Genomic DNA, 20184 nt, shown 5'->3' with positions numbered 1-20184 from the left:
CACGCCATCCTCGCACAACACTCAGTCCGCATTCTACCCCCACTAGTCGTATACCACATGGCCGGCTTTCGCAATATCAAGCCCACATGGCACATGCAGGGCACAATACATCCGCGATATGGCCACGAGCATGTCGCGTGAAGGACGTTGTGGGGTACATGCTGATGGCGCATGTGGGGCTAGCGCACTTATCCGGTGATCCGCGTCGAAGAAAGCGGAGCCACGTGGGGCTTCGCGAAACGTCACTCTCAAAGGTTTGCTGACGGCGGACAAGCGGCTTGGGAAATTCGGTGGTTGGGTGTTGGAGAACGTGCAGCGTAAGACTAAAAGCTTGCAAGGATATCGAATCATGTGACGACGCGTAAGTTGATGAACCGTATTCATTGGCACGCGTTCTTGTTTCGAGGATTTGGAATGCAGGGGTAGCGCGCAACATCAACATCTACGCAACAACTTTCTTATCTCTCAGCTCCTTGATCTCGCTCTCTCCATATCCCAACATGTCCCTTAATACCTCATCGGTATGCTGCCCCAGTAACGGCGGTGGACTCCTGATCCGCGGCTCGGCTCTCGAATATTTCACCGGATGATTGACAAGCTTCACCTTGCCCACCGCTGGATGATCGACCTCCTGAATCATATTGCGCGCAAGAACGTGTTCGTGTTCAACCGTGCCCTTGATATCATTCACAGCCGCGTATGGCATTCCGCTTCCATCGAAGATCTCCAGCCACTCTTGTGTTGTCTTGGTCATGAGTTCGGCTTCGACAAGCGTATCGATCTCCGTACGGTGTTTGACGCGGAGCGCGTTTGTGCGGAAGCGAGGATCGGTTTTCCATTCCGGGCGTTGTAGCTTGTCGCAGAGGATGCCATAGAGGCGGTCGTTGCAGCCGCCAACTGCAATGTTCGTGTCTTTTGTCTTGTAAGCTCGGTAGGGTACTACTGTTGCTATGGTCAAGTCAGTATGATCATCGGTCTTACATCTCAAGTCTGCGCTTACCATGTGCAGTTCCCCATCGACCACTGTCGCCTTTGCCTGTTACCAGCGCACTGCTCGCGATGTTTGCCAATCCCGAAACCTGCACGTCGCTCAAACTCGCATCGATCCACTGGCCTAAACCAGTCTCTTTCCGCGAATATAACGCCGCCTGTATGCCAATCGCAGTGTACATGCCAGTCATAATATCCGTGACCGCTACGCCAACCTTGACTGGTGGCCCATCCCTCTCTCCAGTGATGTGCATCAAGCCCATCTCAGCCTCGACCATCACATCATAGCCTGCACGATCGCGGTATGGTCCTGTTTGTCCATAGCCGGTGACAGAAGCGTAAACAAGGGAAGGATTGAGCTTCGCAAGGGTTGCGTAGTCGAGCTGGTACTTTGCGAGCGATCCCGGGAGGTAGTTCTCAACAAGCACATCGCATTCCTGCGCGAGCCTGTGCAGAATGGAGATTCCTGTGGAGTTGTTGAAGGCTAGCCCAATCGACTTCTTATTACGATTTACCTGCATCCAGTCAGAGAGTCACATACACGGTTATACTCATCAGACATACGGAAAGGTAATATGCGCTTTCGCCAGGGAACTGACGCTCGACACCGTCCGTATATGGTGCATCTGGTGGGCCCCAGGATCGTGTGTCGTCGCCTCGTGTGGGGTGTTCGATCTTGATCACATCTGCTCTGATCACTCATCAGCGTCTGTTCTATCTAGCTATGTGTCCATTACTAACCCAAGATCTCCAAGTATTTGTGTACAGTATGGCTACTTTGAGATTAGCGACTGCGTTTCCATTTCGCCGAGTCAATCACATACCCCGGCTAATACTCGGGTCATGTCCAGGACTTTGATTCCAGCCAAAGGCAGTTTCTCAACCATTTGTTTGGAAACATTGTTCTTGGTCGCGATATTTCTTCTCTGTGGTTGCGATGTTCGGGTAGCGATCCGACTGGCTATGGGTCGAAGGTACGCGTGTGGTATTGCTCTCGCAACGGTCCTGAAAGAATACATGGTCCTGCTCTAGGCTCGTCATGGTCGTCAACGGTGATGTTAAAAGAACGTAGCTTGATGTCTGGAAGTTTTTGCCCCACATGAAGCTTGTGGGGTCCGCAAAGGGTTCCCGTATGTGAATGCACAGACGTTTTCTGATTTGACAGACATTGAGACAGTATTCATTGCACAGTATTGAATGCGGTATATACAATGTACATGTAGTGTTGGAACTCGCACAACTACATCGCTAAATTGACTGAGACGAGAAATTGAGAACACAAAAGAACATTCATGCATGGACGCCATTTGTTCCGTTGGCCTTCGAGTCGGAGGTCAGATATTGCTTCAGCTCTTCGGCGTGAACACCATCTGTGTTACTGGTGTTGGCACCATGTGAAAACCCACCGAAGTAGTACGGTGCAAGCCTCTTCTTCTCTGCGACCTTGTCGTCCTTGATTCGAGCCAGTAACTCTTGTGCTCTCTTGTTGGCAGAGAAGCGATCCGGAAGTGCATCCCAGACCTTGTAGTCGGTTCCCCGTGTTTCGATTGTCCCGCAGTCCTTACGAGCGTATTCAGTAAAGAGGAAGAGACGGCTTGATTCGACCATGATGGTCAATTGGTCTAATTCGACATTAGCAATCTTGCGACTGTTTGGTAATTAGCGTGGCTTACCAGTGAGAATCTTCTCGGGTTGGCTCTCATGTATCCGCATACCATGTTGGTATCCCTCATGAAATCCACCGTGGGGTGTGTGACCGCCCTCGAAACTACCTCCACCAGGTCGGAAATCGTCGCTTCTTCCAAGACCTTGTCCGTATAGACAGGCAAGGAATTCGGAGGCGGAATTGCGGTGGAAGTAGGGTAGTCGGAAAGTGTTGGTCGCAACATCCCACCTTGGACCGAACCAGAGGAAGTCAGCTAATGGTGTCAAAGGATCGCGGGATTTGGCTGTGAGGACTGTGAAGATCGATGGATCAGTGTGATCGATGGATGTGCTGTTTTGCGAAGAGAACTTCGTAAGATCATACTTGTACGGAACAACGTTACCGTGCCATGCGACAAGATCGAAGGGGCTGTGGTCTTGTTGTATCGCCACAAGCTGACCGTTGGTCTTGTTGACGATCTGCCAGTCTACGTGCAGATCATCATCGATAGCGGCTACCGGGTAGAGGAAATCGCGAGGATTGGCAAGACCATGGCCACCTAGTGGGCCAAGATCCGGAAGCTCCCACATTGACCCCCAGACTTCTGTGATATAGCCACGCGCCACTGGTGTATCCGGAGCCAAGTTCAGGCAAAACCTAATACCACGCTGTATAACACAGATCTCACCAGGTTGCAAGAAGATCTTCCCCATCTCAGTCTTTATGTCAAGGTTGCCTTGTTGCGCGCAGATAAGGAAGTCGCCATCGGTGTTACAGAATGCTCGTTGTTCCATACTCGAGTTGATCATGTATACGTATAGCGCAAGACCCTCTTTGATGTTTGGGTCTCCGCTGCCGCAGAGTGTATGCAGGCCATCGACAAAGTCGATTTTCTCATCTTCTTTTGGCAGTGGAAATGGATGCCATTCTGCTTGCTCAGGAAGCGTCTCGACTTTGGGATTGATGGACAAGAAACAGTTTGTGATGTTCGACTTTGTCTCAATCGGGATGTAGCCCTCTGTGATACGTTAGCATATTCGTGCAGGAAGAGTGATAGCAACACATACTATGAGCAGCTGCGGGTCGGCATCGGTACATGTAAGTACTAAAGTTGTGGGCGCGGGGTGCTGCGAATGCTGAATATGTGATGCCTTCAGTATAAAGTCCGAATCGAACTTCCTGAGGGTTATTCTGAGCAACGGGTAAAGTCCCTGGAATGACCTCTGATTGATGTCGATTTCCCCATCCCGCTTGATAGTCGTATGGGTCGTTTGCACGTGTTGGCTTCAGTCTTTGGAGATCTGTGAAGTGGAATGCCTTTTGTGGATCGGTGACGAGCTTGCGTTCTTTGAAGTCTTGCATGATGTTGAATGTATGACGATGGACTGTAGGTGTGATCAAGCTTACCATGTCAAGAATCAGCCTTATATTGGACTATCCATGGCTATGGAACTTTAGGCCGACATCTGCCGCAGCTAGGTGGTCCGGCCTGTGCATGATGTGGTGGCGGGGCTCGATACACATAATAGCGGGGTTACCAATTCGGTAGCTACGGGAGCTGTGAGGAGGCCCACATGGATATCATTGGGCAAAAAGTCATTATCTTGACCGGGTTGGTGGGACCCGTCAGATGAACGTGCGATGCACTCTCCCACATGAAGGCTGTCGCAACGTGGACCTAGTGGCTCACTTGCGGGGTTCTTTAGCGGTCATGATAAGGTGGTCAGTCGAAAGTATAATGCTGACTCAAAAAACGCATTCATAATGTGGCTGTCAAGTAATGGCTATGCATGGCGGATGTGCTCTGATGTTGTTTATCTGGATGCAGCTAAGACCTCGTCCACCATTAATCCACACGAGCCTAGATAGTTCTTCGCATCGCACAGCGAGCTGAGCTCTTGGCTGGAAATCTTGTCGGTAATCTCGGACCGCGTCTGCAGAGCTTCTAATAAGCTGGTATCGTTCTCGATACTTTCTTTGCATGCCTCGTAGACAACATCGTGCGCTTTTGATCGACCGACATGCGGAGCAAGGCCCATCATTACAGCTTCAGCGACGATTAGACCCCTAGTGGAATACAGATTTGTGAGCATCTGCTTGGGGTTTACTACAAGGCCAGAAAGCGCAAAGTCAGCCTGGTTCAGCGCTCCAACAGCAATCACAAAGCTTTCTGGAACAGCCACCCATTCCAGATGCCATGGACCAGAAGCACGCTCGAAGTCTGACACCATACCGTCGAGCACCAAGCCGGCATTTGATCGTAGAATCTTCGATGCTGCCAGAATGACTTCGCTTGAAATGGGGTTCCGCTTCTGTGGCATAGTCGAGGAGGCGCCGCGGTGCGGCACAAAAGGCTCTGAGACTTCTGAAAGTTCGTTTGAAGACATGATGATAATGTCCAAAGCAAGCTTGCCTAAGGTACCACCAACAAGTGCAAGGTAGTTTGTAATTTCAGCAACTCCATCTCTGGCGACATGCCATGTGATCGGAGGATCGGTCAAACCTAGATCTTTCGCCATTTCCTTCCGAACACGGATGCCATCGTCGCCTGAGCCTAGTGAAGCCAAAGAGCCTGCAGCTCCTCCAAACTGGACCATCAAGGCACGCGATTTGAGCTGCTCGAGGCGCTCGAGATGTCTTTGAAATCCAGATAGCCATATAGCACACTTGTGTCCGAAAGTAATGGGCAGAGCATGCTGAAGATGGGTGCGACCGGCCATGGGCGTATCTCGATGCTTTCTTGACAAATCTTCCAGGTTCTTGATGACGGAGCGAAGCGTACGCTCAACAATCTCAAGACCTTGTTTCATCTGCAGCATGCTTGCCAGATCCATGATGTCCTGTGTTGTTGCTCCCCAATGCACGTAACGTCCGGCCTCGTCACCACATGACGCGGAGAGCTGTCGCACCAAAGGAAATATAGGATATCCGACGATTTCGGTTTCGTTGCGCAGCCTGTCATAGTCGAGTTCTACTTGGCGGGCTTTGGATGTCACAATCTCTCCGATATGTGAAGGTATCACATTGCATTTTGACTGTGCCCTTGCCAATGCGGTCTCGGCATCAACGCACCGATTGATGTACGCTTTGTCGTCGAACACCTTCCGGATCTCATCGGTTCCAAACAGCGTGCGGAAGATGACTGAGTCGATGGCGCTCACGCTGCCGAGTGATCGTCGTTGAGGATGGAAGGTGGTTTGCTGGGGGATGGCACGCAGTGGGGCGCGTCGAAGCAAGAACATGATGTTGATTGTAATGGCAAAAGCACCTCAATGAATCATGAAGGGGATATGAGGCTCTAAAGAGAGCTTCAACAACGCCCAAGACATGGCTGGTGGCTCCCAGGCGGTGGACGTGTGGGACGCGGATGCAGCAGCATCGTGTGGGGAAGACACTGCCGGGCTAGAATGCGGGCGGCCCCCTGTGTTTACCGCTTCCCAAACTGGCTAGGCGAAATGGACATGTGACGCGCGCGACAGTTTCGTGTTCCGAGCTTCACTCCCATCATCTTTAGATCATCCCCATCAACGTTTCGTCAGATTTCTACAGTGCTATGACTCTCGAACGAACAAAGAAGCAAGACCTAGCCCGGTACTCGCGCACATGCTGACAATGCCGATCTCCTTGTCTTGACGTCGCAGCTCGCCAAACAGTGTAGCAGTTTGCCGAGCACCCGTCGCCCCAGTAGGATGTCCGAGAGCTATCGCACCTCCATTCGGGTTAACCTTGTCTTCATCGAGACCCAGCTCCCGAATGCAAGCGATGGTCTGACTGGCGAACGCCTCGTTCAGCTCGATGACATCGATGTCCTTTAGTTGGATACCTGTCCACTCCAGCAATGCAGGTATCGCGTATATTGGGCTGATGCCCATCTCATCGGGAGCGCAGCCTTTGACTTGTGTACCGACGAAGCGGCCGAGTGGCTCCAGACCACGCTCTTCAGCCCATGAACGCCGAGCGAGTATGGTCGAGGATGCGCCGTCGGATATTTGAGACCTGGTAGGTTAGCCACGTAGTAGCTTTGATCTAGGTCAACTTACGAGTTGCCTGCAGTACTCTTGCCGTTCTCGCCGAATACAGGCTTAAGCGTCGACACTTTTTCAAAAGTTAAGCCATGTCGAATACCATCGTCCTTGGTTACTTCATGCCCTGTAGGCTGACCGCTTGCTTCGTCTGCCCTCTGAACCGTCACTGGCTCTATCTCCCAATCAAAGCGGCCTTCCCTTTGGGCGCGACTTGCGCGACTATGACTTCGTACCGCATACTCGTCTTGTGACTTTCTATCGACCTTGTATCTTTCCGCCACATTCTCCGACGTGATTCCCATCGGCATGAGACAGTCGCGAGCATCTTTGACGGTTGATCCTAGTAGTGTGGGCGAAACATCGGTCGGGAGGCCCCGCGAGGCGTAGTTCCTTGACATGCTCTCTACACCGCCAGCAAGCCCCACGTCAATTTGGCCCACCATTATCGAGTGTGAGATGTGGGTGATGGCCTGCAGACTGCTCGAACATTGACGATTGACTGTGTGAAAAGTCGTCGAGTTTGGAAATCCAGCATGATTGAGTGCCATACGCCCGGTCTTTGCGAAACCAAGTTCAGCGAGTACATTCCCAATCATGACATCGTTCACATCATTTTTTTCAATGCCAGCTCGTTGTACGGCAGCTCTCATAATCTGACATGTTTAGCAACAGCGTAGTGCATTCTTATGCCGACACTCACCGGCATCAATATGTCTTCTGGGTGAGCATCTTTGTAACCGCCCTTGAAACTACGATTGATTGGCGACCTGACCGCAGAAAGTAACACAACATCGTTTGGGCTTTTGTGCAACACGTTTCGCGCAGCTTTGCTAAAGGATGCCATTTTGACGTATACACTGAAAAGATACGCGTTGCATTACTACAAGAGTAGTTACCTATTGTACTATATCAAATGCCCGAGAAAGTGCCGCATTGTGGTTGTGGTAAGGGCTGTGGCGGGGCGACGTGTATGTGTGGGGCAGGATCGGGATGACCCCTCTATGACAACTCGGGCAACACCGCAATGATGCTTGCCGGATTTAGCTTGCATGCAGACGCGACTGTTCACTTTGAACATTTTTACACGCAAACTGAATTCAACCAGATACTGCACAATGGCGCTTCCGACCAAATACCAAAATGGCAGCATTGACTCCTCTGCCAAGGGGGTGTACAGAGCGTCGCCCGTCAAGCTCATGATCTACGGAAATGGTAAGCAGCCTATGGTTACGACTTGACAATAGCTTACTAGTTCGCACAGGAACCAGCAACCAGCTTTCGGATGTCATTGCCGAACTCGGTGCTACTAAAGCCTTCATCATCACCGGGCGATCGTTGTACGAGAAGACGCCTGTGATCAAGAACATTGAGAAAGCACTTGGTTCTGCACATGGTGGTACATTCAGCAAGATTGGACAGCATGCGTATGCAAGATGCAGTTTGATTTCAGCGGTGGAGACTGACATGTCATAGGCCAATCGGGGATATCAAAGAAGCCACAGCCTTGATGGCGAAGTCAGGATGCGATGTTCTCATCTCAATAGGTGGCGGATCGCCTATCGATTCGGCTAAAGCGATCGCGTACAATATCCATGAGGAGACCGGAAAGTGGATACCAAGTATCGCCGTACCAACAACGCTCAGTGTAGCAGAGACGACACAGAATGCTGGCTTCACCACCGAGGAAAAGCACAAGATCGCTGTGAGCGATCCTGAACTTGTACCCAAGGCTGTTGTATACGATGGCGAACTTGCCATATACACACCTTTGAACCTATGGACAAGCACAGGAATTCGATCATTGGACCACGCAGTTGAGCTGATGTACCACCCTCTCGCTGCTGAGATTCCCACGAAACGCATGTCTCTGGAGGCTATCAAAGATCTGTTCACGTACTTGCCGCAGTCGAAAGCCGACCCCGACAACGCGGAAGTGCGAACAAAGCTCTTCGTTGCGTGTTATTCCTCACTTTTCCCTTTTCTATACACCGGTGGAGTCGGTCTCAGCCACAGCATAGGTCATGCGATAGGTGCTACCTATAGCATTCCGCATGGTATTACCAGCTGTCTCAGTCTAGCGCCGACAGTACACTTCAAGGCTAGCAACCCAGAGGAGGCAAAGCAGATCGCGAGGATCATTCCTTACATTGGGAAGCAAAGTACAGGCAGCGATGAGAAGGACTCGCATCTCGTTGCCGACGCTATCGCCAGACTTGTTGAAGAGCTAGGGCACAAGACCACTTTGACAGCTGTAAGTATCTGAGGCATGTCAGGACGACTTGTGCTAATCATCAATCAATAGTACAATGTGCCGACCGGCGATGCAGAAGAGGAAGCCATCGCGTCACGTGCGCTACACAGTAAAGACCACAAGGATTTTGCGAATTGTGAGTTATCATGTATGCATTAGGGACTCCCATCGACTGACATGCTACACAGTGAAGCGAATCGTCCACGACTTGTACTAAGGCGTTCCCTAAGCACAAGCGATAGGTAGCTTCTATAGCAAAGTACTCTAACCAATTTTTTCAAAATGTAAAACCACGTCCAATGCGCAATACTGCCAGAGTGTCTATCGGCGGCAAGTTTTTTGAGACGCGATAGCGCGAGAACACGTGAGCCAGTCCAGGTCGTTTTGCTGTTGGAAATGTTTTCCATCTCCGAGCCCAAGTGCCTTTTTCCGCCTCTCTGACGATCCAATGAACGTGCGTTTTGGCCGCAACCTCCGCATCTTGGCCGGCTAAGTCCTTATCCACCTCCGATTGTGGAGCTTTGCTCTTACCCGCCATCGGCACGGCATTTGGGTCGGTCTGACCCAATCGGCTAGTTACTATGATGCATGCCCATGGTGCTCGTGTGGGGAGCGTCAACTCTACTGTACACCACATTTCTCACACGCTGTCCTTGTGCATTGAGTTTTGCGGAGAAGCGGAGGACTGAGCCAAGTATCGTTGTCGATTGAGCTCTGATTACACTCCTGAAAATAGCCCACACCTGCAGTAACCTTGTGCGCCATCTCAAACTGTCTAGAACGGTTTGAAGCTTGTTGGTTCGACTTCTTTTCCTCGTTACCTTGCGATTCACGAGCACGACTCTCACGATGCAACGTTCTCTTCTATTTTCCGCACGCCGCCGCGGCCCAGCGACGGGCTTGCGGTTCTTCTCTGCGAGCGCGTCTCGGCCAGCAATCAACAAGATCGTCTCCTCCGCACAAGAAGCCATCAAGGACATGAAGTCCGATACGACAGTCTTGGTTGGTGGATTTGGCTTTTCAGGAGTACCAAACACACTCATCAATGCTCTACGCGACCGAAGTGACCTCAAAAACTTCACCGTTGTCAGCAATAACGCCGGTATGCCGGGCGTTGGGCTTGGACAACTCTTAGAGACAAAGCAGATTGGCACGATGATTGCGAGTTACATCGGAGATAACAAGGTGTTCGAGCAGATGTACTTGAAGGGTCAGCTGAGTCTGCAATTGACTCCCCAAGGCACGATTGCTGAGAAGTGCGCTGCTGGTGCTGCTGGTGTGCCAGCTTTCTACACACCAGCAGCATACGGAACAATTGGTATGGGAATAGAACAGTTGCACGTATACGACACGGCTAACAATATGCAGTACAAACTGGTGAACTTCCTGTGCGCTACAACACCGACGGTACCATCGCGAAAATGGCTCCTCCAAAAGAAACACGCGAATTCAACGGCAAATCCTACGTGATGGAAGAAGCCATCTTTGGTGATTACGCCTTCGTCAAAGTCGCAAAAGCCGATCGGCTCGGTAACTGCCAGTTCCGAAAAGCACAGAACAACTTCAATGAAGCAATGGGCAAGAACGCGAAAATGACGATTGTCGAGGCAGATGAGATTGTTGAGGACGGCGAGATTGCACCAGAAGATATTCATCTCCAGGGAATATACGTGAAGAGAGTGATTAAGAGCACAGTTGGCAAGGAGATCGAGAGGAAGGTGTTCTGGAAGAGTCCAGAGGAGCAGAAGAAGGCGCTCTTGGAAGGTGGTAAGTTGTGTTCATGCTATACCACGAAAGGCATATCACTAACCAGATTTTTCAGGTTCAACCGAAGCATCACAGAAGCGCGAGCGCATCATCAAGCGCGCAGCTCAAGAATTGAAGGATGGCATGTATGTCAACCTTGGTATCGGCATGCCTTTAGCAGCGCCTGCATTCTTGCCCGAGGGCACCGAGATCGTGCTCGAATCAGAGAATGGAATCTTGGGTATGGGCCGGTATCCCAAGCCGGGTGAAGAGGTGAGTCTGCGATAACAGTGAAGAGTTTTTAATATCATTGACAAAATCAGGACCCTGACCTCATCAATGCCGGAAAGGAGACTGTTACCCTGATCAAGGGCGCATCAACTTTCGGCAGCCACGAGTCTTTCGGTATGATCCGATCAGGACGCATAGATGTCGCCATGTTGGGTGCTATGCAAGTAAACCAATACGGAGGTTTGTTTTACACTTCAGTCTTGTTTGCCTTTCCGTTTACTAAACGCCTCTCCAGATCTTGCAAACTTCATGCTTCCCGGAAAGGTCAAAGGCATCGGCGGGGCCATGGATTTGGTCGCAAACCCTACACAAACCAAAGTCGTCATCACCATGGAACATGTCGACAAGAAGGGCAACCCTAAGATTCTAAACCAATGCACATTCCCCCTCACCGGACAGAAGTGCGTCAGTACCATCATCACAGACCTGGCCGTATTTGACTGCGATCGCATTGAAGGACTAACCCTGAAGGAGCATGCAAAGGGTGTTACTGTCGATGAGATCAGAAGTAAGACGGAAGCGCCGTTCAAGGTTAGCGAGAACTTGAAGGAGATGAGTGTGTAGGGGAGACTAGGAAAAGACACCAATAATGGACCATTTTAATTTCACTTCAGAATTGTCTAAATTTCGAGGCTCTCGAGACCACCTCACCTACTGCCGCCCTCCACAGCATCCAGTCCTACGTAAGCCGGCGCAGGCACATCCTCACTTATATCCCCCGAAGCACTCCAATGTTTCCAAACCAACTTCCTTTGCTCAATCTCATCTGCGATCGCAATGGCCATGTCAGCAACACTTATCCCGGTCAATCTTCCCTCGAACACGTCTTTGCCTTCCTGCTGCGCGCCCACCAATACCATATCATCAACACTAATCTCATACTTTCCAGTTCTCTTTCCCGGACGATACAAAGCAGATGGCGAAACAAAACTCCAATTAAACGTCTTGCGGTCTTCAAAGAACATGTACGCCGTCCGTCCCGCTTTGATGAAATCCGATGCGTTGTCTTTCACGCGAATCTGCTTCTCGTAGTCTGCGATCACAGTTTTGTCTTCTTCCGTGGCTCTTGCAGAGCTCTCTGCTAATCTGGCTTCGCGGTACCGTCGCAGAGAGGTACCCATGATACCCAGACGTTCCTCCATATATGCTATGTGTGCGAGAGAAGTTGAAATCGCCCGGCGGTAGGCGAGAAAAAAGTCAGGATGGTCGACGCACGGAAGACTAGTGCCAGGAACGTGAAGAGAGCCTGCGCCACCGACAAAGAGAAAGTAAGACGATGGGCATATCTTGTGCGCTAGGAGAATCTTCCGAACGGATTCCAAGAACGGCACTGTCGTGCGTCAGTCACTTTCTGTACGTGTCCGTGGTCAATTGAAGGCGTACTGTACAACAACGCCCCTGCACCAGCTGTGTGTGGTCCAAATTCGCTGACCAGTACATCGATGCCCTCAAATTGCTTTGCCAGCTCTTCTGTAGACACCTGATCGATGTCTACGGGACGTGGAACGTAGCGCGGATGCTTTCCCAATTTCTCCGGGTTACGCGATATACCAAAGACGGTATGACCTCGGTTTAATAGCTCGACACAGAGGTAAGATCCGCCGAAGCCTGCAGGGCCGATTACACCCACGCGTAACGACGAGGATGACATGATCCGATCGAACATCAATGTTGTGATAGCTCTTCGATTTGTAAACCTTAGGGTGAAGTACCTATGGGAATCTGCACATGAGTATCACCCCATATCTTTGTCCGCTTACAGGGCCCTGATGACAGTGAGGCCGGAGTGGTAGCGCCGAGGATATTGAGTTGGGGTAAGGAAGCTGGGGAAGTGAGGGGAGAATGTGGGGCATTGGTAAACGCACATGCAGGGACAAATGACGCTAACTGCTTGAACGACACGCTTAAGGGTATGGTGAGCATTTCGAAGTCACCTACTTGACCAAAGAGACTATCTCTCGATTAAACTTCCTGTCTTCGAAAAAACAGAATCATCTGGCAGCATGGCATTGGCAGACAATTATGCGTTCATCGGTCAGTGAGAGACCACAGGTCATATTTGGTATCGACCCACTAATAATGATCAGGTCTCGGGGCGATGGGCTATGCAATGGCTGCTAATATCAGAAAGAAGATAGACCAGTCTTCGACCCTCTATATTAATGATATCAACGCGTCTGCTTGTTCTCGCTTCAATGATGAATACTCGTCGTACGGCCCAATACAGATCGTCGCTACAGCACGCGAAGCGGCGGAAAACGCAAAAGTACTTATATCAATCGTACCAGGAGCAACTGATGTGAAGAAAGTGTATCTAGACGAAAATGACGGGGTCATTGCAGCAAAGAAAGACGAAGAAAGGATCATGTTAGAATGCAGCACGATTGATGTGAACACAACAAAAGAAGTTGGTCAAAAGTTAAGAGAAACGAGGACAGGAATATACATTGACGCGCCCGTCTCCGGAGGAGTGCCAGCTGCGGAAGCAGGTACTCTAGCGATGTTGATTGGCCATCCAGAACCAGCACAAACACCGACCTCTTTGTCCTCTTCAGATACTCGACTACAAATGACGCTGTCCATGCTTGGTCCAAAATCCAAAGCTTTCTACCTAGATACCCTCGGCGCAGGTCTGACTGCAAAGATATGCAACAACTATCTCTCTGGCACTGTTCTTCTCGCGACCGCCGAAGCCCTCGCAATAGGGGTATCCCATGGTCTTGACCCCACTGCCCTATACTCTGTGATCAAGAACAGTACTGGCCAGTCTTGGATGTGCGACCATGTCATGCCCATACCCGATGTGCAAACCGAATACTGGGTGCCTAGCAACAGTGGATATAGGCCAGGATTCAAGACGCAGATGATGCTCAAGGATCTGGGACTGGGCATTGAGAGCGCGAATCAGGTGGGCATTAGACCTAGTATGGCAGAGAGAGCGTTGGAGGTTTGGGAAGGTGCGGCGAAGGATGAGAGGTGTGTAGATAGAGATGGCAGTAGCATTTACTTGCATGTTGGGGGTGTATTGCCGAAAGGGTATGAAGACAAAGCGAAGAAGCAGGAAAATGGATCCTGGGAGTTTGCTGATTGAAGCATTGTGTTATCGAATTGAATATGATCTTGTCGCGATGAGTATGCTGAGACGTCCATATGTATTTCATATTACCTATCTTCCTTGGAAAAAGTTCTGAAAAACATCCTGGATAGTATCAAATCCTGCCATCTCTCCCAATTTCAGAATCCTGTCGTCTCTTCCAATCTTCGCTGGATCACCATCCGGTACCCACCTACTTGTAACACCATCAGCACTCGGTCCGTACACTTTAGCACTCAGCTTTTCAGTCTGCACAGGTGGCCAAGGATCCTCTCCATTAACGAATTTGATGAAGTCTTCTCCATATTCCCGTGCCACTTTCTGTTGCGCATCGTCCAGGTGGTCGTTATAGTTCTGGAAGAGGTATGAGACATCGAGAATATGGCCTGCTTCACCCTGGAAACGACCCTCCCAAGGTATACCTTCATTGAAGTGGTAGAGGAAGAACTTTGAGTCGGCGGTATTAGGCCAGCCTTTAGCGAAGGCACGAGAAGGAGCGTAGAAGGAGATTTCGGAGGCGAAACGCAGAATCGAAAGAATGCCTTCGTCGTCTGGGGTCTCTGGAGTAATACTATAGGCTTTGAGAAGTTGTTCCGCTACATCCGGATGAGTAGATAGTGTAGCCTTGCAGGAGTCGATGAACTTTTGTGCGATGCCCGGGTTGCGGCCATCGAGACTTAGATATGCGAGGATGTTGGCCTACATATGATCAGCTCATCTATCGAAAGTGCCAAATGGTCGTACTTACATCTAATTTTGACTCTCCTATCATGAAAGCCTTGCACCACCTCCTGCCTGGCATCATGAAGGCTGGACTATCCTCCTGAGATGAAACCGTAAGGAAATCGGGTGACCCAGGCATAGTAACGCCATCGATCGAAGGTAGCATTGGCGCTGTAGGGGGAACCTTTTGCCAAAGGTCGTCCACAGGCATACTCAAAAGGGCCTTGATACGATCCTCTGGTGACTTGTCTTTCAGACCAAATGCGTCTATGGCTTGTTGGTACGATGACTCTGCCACAAATTCCGGAATAGGCTTGAAAAGTAGTACGGCCCCTCCAGTGCTCAAACAGCGCTTCATCAGCGGCTCCTTAGAGCAAAGTAAGACTGTCGCAGATACTGCACATGTCAGTCAAGCTTCTACATCGATATCTTCGCCCACATACGTCCGCCAGCGCTCTCTCCGCATGCGGTAATCTCATCCGGATCACCTCCAAAACCGCCTATGAACTTTCTGATCCACTGAAAAGCTGTACGCTGGTCGTAAAAGCCGTTGTTTGCTTTGTAACCTGCTTTACGCAGTTCTTCGGAAGTTGCAAAGCCTGTGAAACCCAGTCGGTAGCTGTATATATCAACACCTGTATGAACCTTTTGTAAAGCACCAGTACACTCACTTTATGGTGATACCGATGACGGGTTTCTTCTTCTCGACAGACATCCTAACTACAGGAGCCGGGTCATAGTGCGGGTACCAACTACTTCCGACAGCGAATCCGCCTCCATGAATGAAGACAAAGACAGGAAGCTTCGCATTTGGGTCAATAGCGCCATCCTTGTTCGTTGGCACAGTGATGTTGAGATTCAAGCCTTCGAGATCGGAATGCGCAGGAACTTCTGGGAGTGGCAATGATTTCTGGATAAAACTGAATTCACGTTCAATAGCACCAATCGGAGACACCGGAGGAGGTCTACTTCAATCAGCACTATTATTCAAATTTCCATGGCCGACGTACCCAAACTTCGAAGCGTCTGTAGCGCCAGCTCCATAGTTTTCAACAAGCTCAGGTGCGGCCAAGCGATCCTTTATCGAAGCATACTTCAGACCAAGGAACTGTGCTACCCCATCCACACTCTTGCCCTTCAATTCACCCAGGTGTTCGTGTTTAAGAGTTGCCGACATGCTAGCCGTTGCGTGAGAAGAGATGGTGCGAAACAGAGAATTGGCGGTTATCCAAGGATCAACAAAGTGTTTAGTATATTCTAGCGTGTTTTTGGATCGGCGGCGTAAGGAAACGTATCCTTGGAGCTGTCCGTATGCAAATAGTTCCGTGGGGTAACGACGACCCGACAAATTACCCCGCACCTGTTTCTGCCACTCAAGCAGTGGGGCAATTACCAGCAACCAAAGGCTTACGCGATGTGGGGGTAATTCAACAGTTATGTCTCGCATCTAGAAGAATATCGTGATTTGTGACATCGTAGTCTAGGCTTTGAGCTGGGCAGTCAGCCAGCACGCATACGGCTAGAAAAGGAATTATCGACGTCCGTGCTATATGCAACCAGCTGTTTGCACCATTCATCCCAGCTATGAAGGCTAACCTACCTCATACCGATGCCTGCGTTGAACTTGCTCTCCTCGATGGCGGCAGCTTTTTAGGAGATTTGAGCCGTATGCATGCTGGCGAAAACGGTACGTTTCGCATGTATAATTGGGCATTCTATGTCTCGCACCAGGGAAGACATATACTTTGGGATCTTGGGTTGGACGAGGTACGTGGACTGGAGGCGAAGAGAAACACCGAAGTCTTCTTGTGACTGATTTGTTTTTGAAGGACCGAAGTTGTTATACTCCATGGGTTAACAAATTCATGCTAGAGCATGTCAATCACGTTGGACCTAGGAGGACCATCGTCCAGCAATTATCAGAAAGAGGCGTGTCTGCAGAAGATATCGATACCGTATTGTTCAGGTATGAGCTCAAGGTTGAATGTGGCTCATGTTCGCTAAACAGAAGGCAGTCACGCTCATTGGGACCACTCGCGACCCATCAGCGATGTATTTCCGAATGCAAAAGCGTACTTCGGTCCGGGAACAAGGGCAGCATGCCAGCCAGGGCATATGAAGGATCCGAGCCTGCAGTGGGATGGCCGCTTCTTCGACCCGGAGCATTCGACCGAAACATGGGACGAGCTACAGGGTGAATGGAGACCTTTTGGCCCGTTTGAGAGAGCGCTGGACTACTTTGGTGACGGCAGTTTCTGGGTCCTCGACGCGCCTGGTCATATGCCAGGCAACATGGCTGCTGCAGCAAGACTGCAAGGCGGCGAGTGGGTGATGCTTGGTAGCGATTGTACGTTGTGTCGCATTGTTTTCATTGGCCTTCGCTAATCCTGCAAACTAGGCTGTCATTCGCGGTACGTTGTCCATATGCTGGGCGTATGCTGACCGTCATGGTTGTTACGATCGGGCGCTTGCTGACTGGTTAGGGATCTGTTGGACGGCCTACGAGAAATTGCGGAATTTCAGGGACCAGGGGCAGTGAGCATGTCTCTTCATACAGATCTCACTTCTGCGAGAGACACCATTGCCAAGATACGACAGCTGGAAACCAATTTTGGTGTTCACACCGCGCTCGCGCACGACGCGTCGTGGTTGAAGCAGGGCACAGATCAAGTGCTCATGTCGCTGCTGGACAGCAAGATGCGCGTCGCAGCCAAGGAGAAGATACCGTTTGATGAGATACCATAGACCGAACATGAGATATGAGTCCGGTTTAGTGTCCGAAGGTTGGATGCCTGATATTCAAGTAGCGCCGCGACGCGCCGGTTACGCGTTTTTCGTGACGTGATTGCTCATGGGTAGGTATGCGTACAACGGGATGCCTCGACACGACTCCTTCAGGCATGAACATAGCAACAATTCAGCTGTGAGCAAATATGAAAAAGAAGTAGAGGCAGACCTCAATATTGTTGTGCGACGCTTGGAGACGCGGTTGTGGTAGTCGGTTGCCTCAACTACTACGACCACGCTAGAGACGCGACCAAGGAAGAACACCGTCATGATATTCTACGTCACAATATGCTACGCTTAGCGTTCGCATGCTCGGATTCGACATTGAGATACCAAAGTGTTAAAGATACGTGTACTAGTGATAAATCATGATTGTCAAAGAGATGAACGACTTGTAGGATAGGTTTCGCTTGCACTACTAGTGCGTGAGGCATGGCCGAAGAAACACCCGCACGCTGTGAGGGCAGCAGTCATGACGGAACTCAATAACGCTGGTTTCTTCTGATCAAGGTACGATACCCCCACCGACAGGACCATCCGTTTTCAGTGTTTCACATGATAGCCGAGCTGATGCATCTATGGCCGCATCAGGCGATGAGGCGCTTCCACATTGACAGTAGGCGTCCAACTATGCGCTAGTTGCTTAGTGCTGATCACTTGCATCCATGGCACCAAGATCAGGGCCCAGGCCTACTGAATCGCAAGACCTCAATAACATTGGAGCCCCCAAGCTCAGTGAGCCTCAACCTCTAGGCTTTCATCATGGCTCTCCGCGATTTACCATGGGTGACAATACTCTTTTCCGGTGTCGTCGCGGCGCTCGCGTACGGGATGATGAGGCTGATTCAAGTGCGACGCTTCTACAAGGACCTTGTACGTGGACAGTATTCATCGCGGACTGCCATCGAGGCAACACTGACGATCCATGTAGCCCAAGCCGCCTCACAGTTTTTTCTTTGGTCATCTCAAACTGCTAGGCGAGACTTTCAAGTCACTGCCAAGCGACGTGCATTACCAGGCAGCGGCTGTTACAATTGCCAGGAAGTACAACATGCCTGGTCTCTTCTATCTTGATCTGTGGCCCATCGCATGGGGACAGATTGTTGTTACAAACCCAGATGTCGCACTTGAGATGACAGCCGTTCGAAACCACCCCAAACACGAAGCAGAGGGCCAAATGATTGATCCATTGATCGGTCGTGGGAACATTGTCACGGCGAATGGGCCGCAGTGGAAGCATCTCCACAGGATGCTGAGTCCCGCTTTCGCTATCTCGCACATTACCAACATGAGACCAATGGTTGCTGACGAGGTAATGAAATTTCGGTCGATCATCCACGAGAAGGCCAGATCTGGAGAGGTTTTCAAATTGGAAGACCCTACTCAGCACTTGACGTTCGATGTGATCTCGACTGCGACCTTTGGGCGATCTCTCGACGCACAAACCAAGGGCAGCCCTGCTCTGCAGCACTTTGAGAATATGTGTCGTGCTTACATGGCATCGCGAGAATCTGTCAATTACATCCGGAACTTCATTGTCAACAGAAAAGTTTTTGCCGAGCGAGACAAGTTAGATGCCATCGTAGTAGATCTCATCAAAGAGAGATTTGAGATTGTAAAACGTAAGTAATAGATGCATTGGAGCATTACTGTACATTATTGACGTGTAGCTCGCAGGCGATAAGCTCAATCTCTCCGAAAAGCGAGGATTAGGAATCATGGATCTCATCTTGCGAGATTATATTGCAGAGCGAGGAAACGACGTGAAGGAGCTCGACCACCAATTCGTCCAAGATGCTCTATCGCAAGTTAAAACACTATTGATCGCTGGAAGCGGAACTACGTCTGACACCGTCTGCTTCGGAGCTATGATGCTCAGCGTCCATCCTGAAGTAGTTCAAAAGATGCGAGAAGAGCACGACCGCGTCTTCACCCCTGGCATTGAGGCGACTTACGAGATGCTGAAAACGGATCCTTATAGAGTGAACGAGCTTACATATACAAACCATGTTGTCAAGGAGATCCTGCGATTCTTCCCGATAGGCAACACTGCGCGTAAGGGCATTGATACTCTTAAGTACCAGGGCCGAGAGTGGCCGGCCAAGGATATCATGATTTGCCCAGTCCAACTGGCTATGCACATGGATCCTGCGATATTCCCAGGTAAGTAGCACCTGTCAAGCTTCGTATCTGGTGCGCATTCAGTTACTGAAACATGTCCCTAGACCCGCTCAAATTTGACCCCGATCGATATGCACGAGAAGATTTCCCGCGTCACGCATGGCGTCCATTTGAAAGAGGTCCACGTGCCTGCCTTGGTCAACCCCTGGCTATGGACGAGTTGTTGATCACGTTCTTGTTGACGATACGAGATTTCGACTTTACATGCGCAGATTTGAAACCCAACAAGACGCCTCGAGTGGACTGGTTCGACCTGGATTTAACGTTTGGTGACCGCGCCTTTCAAGAGTTCGTGTTTGAAGCGAAACCACGCGATGGCATGCCCATGACTGTCAAAAGATCCAACTGGCCTTCGTAATCGTATCAAATACTGCCGATCCTGGATGCAGACAGTCATTCTAGACGGACATCCCGGTGATTCACATTCCCCAAGGTTTCGAGATTCAATATA

General features: G+C 50.3%; 8 protein-coding genes across 8 annotated transcripts; 5 read left to right on the top strand and 3 right to left on the bottom strand.

Moving 5' to 3' along the window:
* Positions 1 to 442: 442 nt before the first annotated feature.
* Positions 443 to 7504, bottom strand: GT037_010395 (homogentisate-dioxygenase; the record flags this gene model as incomplete). The annotated part of the gene is made up of 12 exons (XM_038935442.1): positions 443 to 948; positions 1001 to 1505; positions 1555 to 1681; positions 1732 to 1763; positions 1815 to 2018; positions 2293 to 2612; positions 2664 to 3653; positions 3703 to 4037; positions 4493 to 5797; positions 6239 to 6631; positions 6676 to 7313; positions 7361 to 7504. 12 exons carry the CDS (start codon positions 7502 to 7504, stop codon positions 443 to 445), a joined length of 5499 nt encoding a protein of 1832 aa, XP_038781950.1.
* A 271-nt stretch (positions 7505 to 7775) lies between these two features.
* GT037_010394 (alcohol dehydrogenase) lies at positions 7776 to 9128 on the top strand (the record flags this gene model as incomplete). Its single annotated transcript, XM_038935441.1, has 5 exons — positions 7776 to 7872; positions 7922 to 8084; positions 8134 to 8911; positions 8963 to 9047; positions 9100 to 9128. 5 exons carry the CDS (start codon positions 7776 to 7778, stop codon positions 9126 to 9128), a joined length of 1152 nt encoding a protein of 383 aa, XP_038781949.1.
* Positions 9129 to 9760: 632 nt separating this feature from the next.
* On the top strand, positions 9761 to 11512 carry GT037_010393 (succinyl-:3-ketoacid-coenzyme a transferase subunit a; the record flags this gene model as incomplete). The annotated part of the gene is made up of 5 exons (XM_038935440.1): positions 9761 to 10229; positions 10280 to 10678; positions 10734 to 10930; positions 10981 to 11128; positions 11184 to 11512. 5 exons carry the CDS (start codon positions 9761 to 9763, stop codon positions 11510 to 11512), a joined length of 1542 nt encoding a protein of 513 aa, XP_038781948.1.
* An 83-nt stretch (positions 11513 to 11595) lies between these two features.
* On the bottom strand, positions 11596 to 12599 carry GT037_010392 (uncharacterized protein; the record flags this gene model as incomplete). Its single annotated transcript, XM_038935439.1, has 2 exons — positions 11596 to 12278; positions 12332 to 12599. 2 exons carry the CDS (start codon positions 12597 to 12599, stop codon positions 11596 to 11598), a joined length of 951 nt encoding a protein of 316 aa, XP_038781947.1.
* A 352-nt stretch (positions 12600 to 12951) lies between these two features.
* Positions 12952 to 14039, top strand: GT037_010391 (3-hydroxyisobutyrate mitochondrial precursor; the record flags this gene model as incomplete). Its single annotated transcript, XM_038935438.1, has 2 exons — positions 12952 to 12982; positions 13036 to 14039. The coding sequence occupies 2 exons, from the start codon at positions 12952 to 12954 to the stop codon at positions 14037 to 14039; spliced, it is 1035 nt and encodes a 344-aa protein (XP_038781946.1).
* Positions 14040 to 14114: 75 nt separating this feature from the next.
* GT037_010390 (uncharacterized protein) lies at positions 14115 to 15942 on the bottom strand (the record flags this gene model as incomplete). Its single annotated transcript, XM_038935437.1, has 5 exons — positions 14115 to 14741; positions 14791 to 15161; positions 15209 to 15384; positions 15437 to 15730; positions 15776 to 15942. 5 exons carry the CDS (start codon positions 15940 to 15942, stop codon positions 14115 to 14117), a joined length of 1635 nt encoding a protein of 544 aa, XP_038781945.1.
* Positions 15943 to 16349: 407 nt separating this feature from the next.
* Positions 16350 to 17510, top strand: GT037_010389 (uncharacterized protein; the record flags this gene model as incomplete). The annotated part of the gene is made up of 5 exons (XM_038935436.1): positions 16350 to 16532; positions 16595 to 16731; positions 16781 to 17112; positions 17164 to 17176; positions 17249 to 17510. 5 exons carry the CDS (start codon positions 16350 to 16352, stop codon positions 17508 to 17510), a joined length of 927 nt encoding a protein of 308 aa, XP_038781944.1.
* Positions 17511 to 18314: 804 nt separating this feature from the next.
* On the top strand, positions 18315 to 20091 carry GT037_010388 (cytochrome p450; the record flags this gene model as incomplete). Its single annotated transcript, XM_038935435.1, has 4 exons — positions 18315 to 18425; positions 18484 to 19174; positions 19230 to 19715; positions 19778 to 20091. The coding sequence occupies 4 exons, from the start codon at positions 18315 to 18317 to the stop codon at positions 20089 to 20091; spliced, it is 1602 nt and encodes a 533-aa protein (XP_038781943.1).
* Between the last annotated feature and the right edge of the window lie 93 nt (positions 20092 to 20184).

Source organism: Alternaria burnsii (assembly GCF_013036055.1).
Source record: "Alternaria burnsii strain CBS107.38 chromosome Unknown 729, whole genome shotgun sequence".
NCBI classification, from domain to species: domain Eukaryota; kingdom Fungi; phylum Ascomycota; class Dothideomycetes; order Pleosporales; family Pleosporaceae; genus Alternaria; species Alternaria burnsii.
The sequence above is the reverse complement of the archived record's forward strand: the minus strand, read 5'-3'. Positions and strand labels throughout refer to the sequence as shown.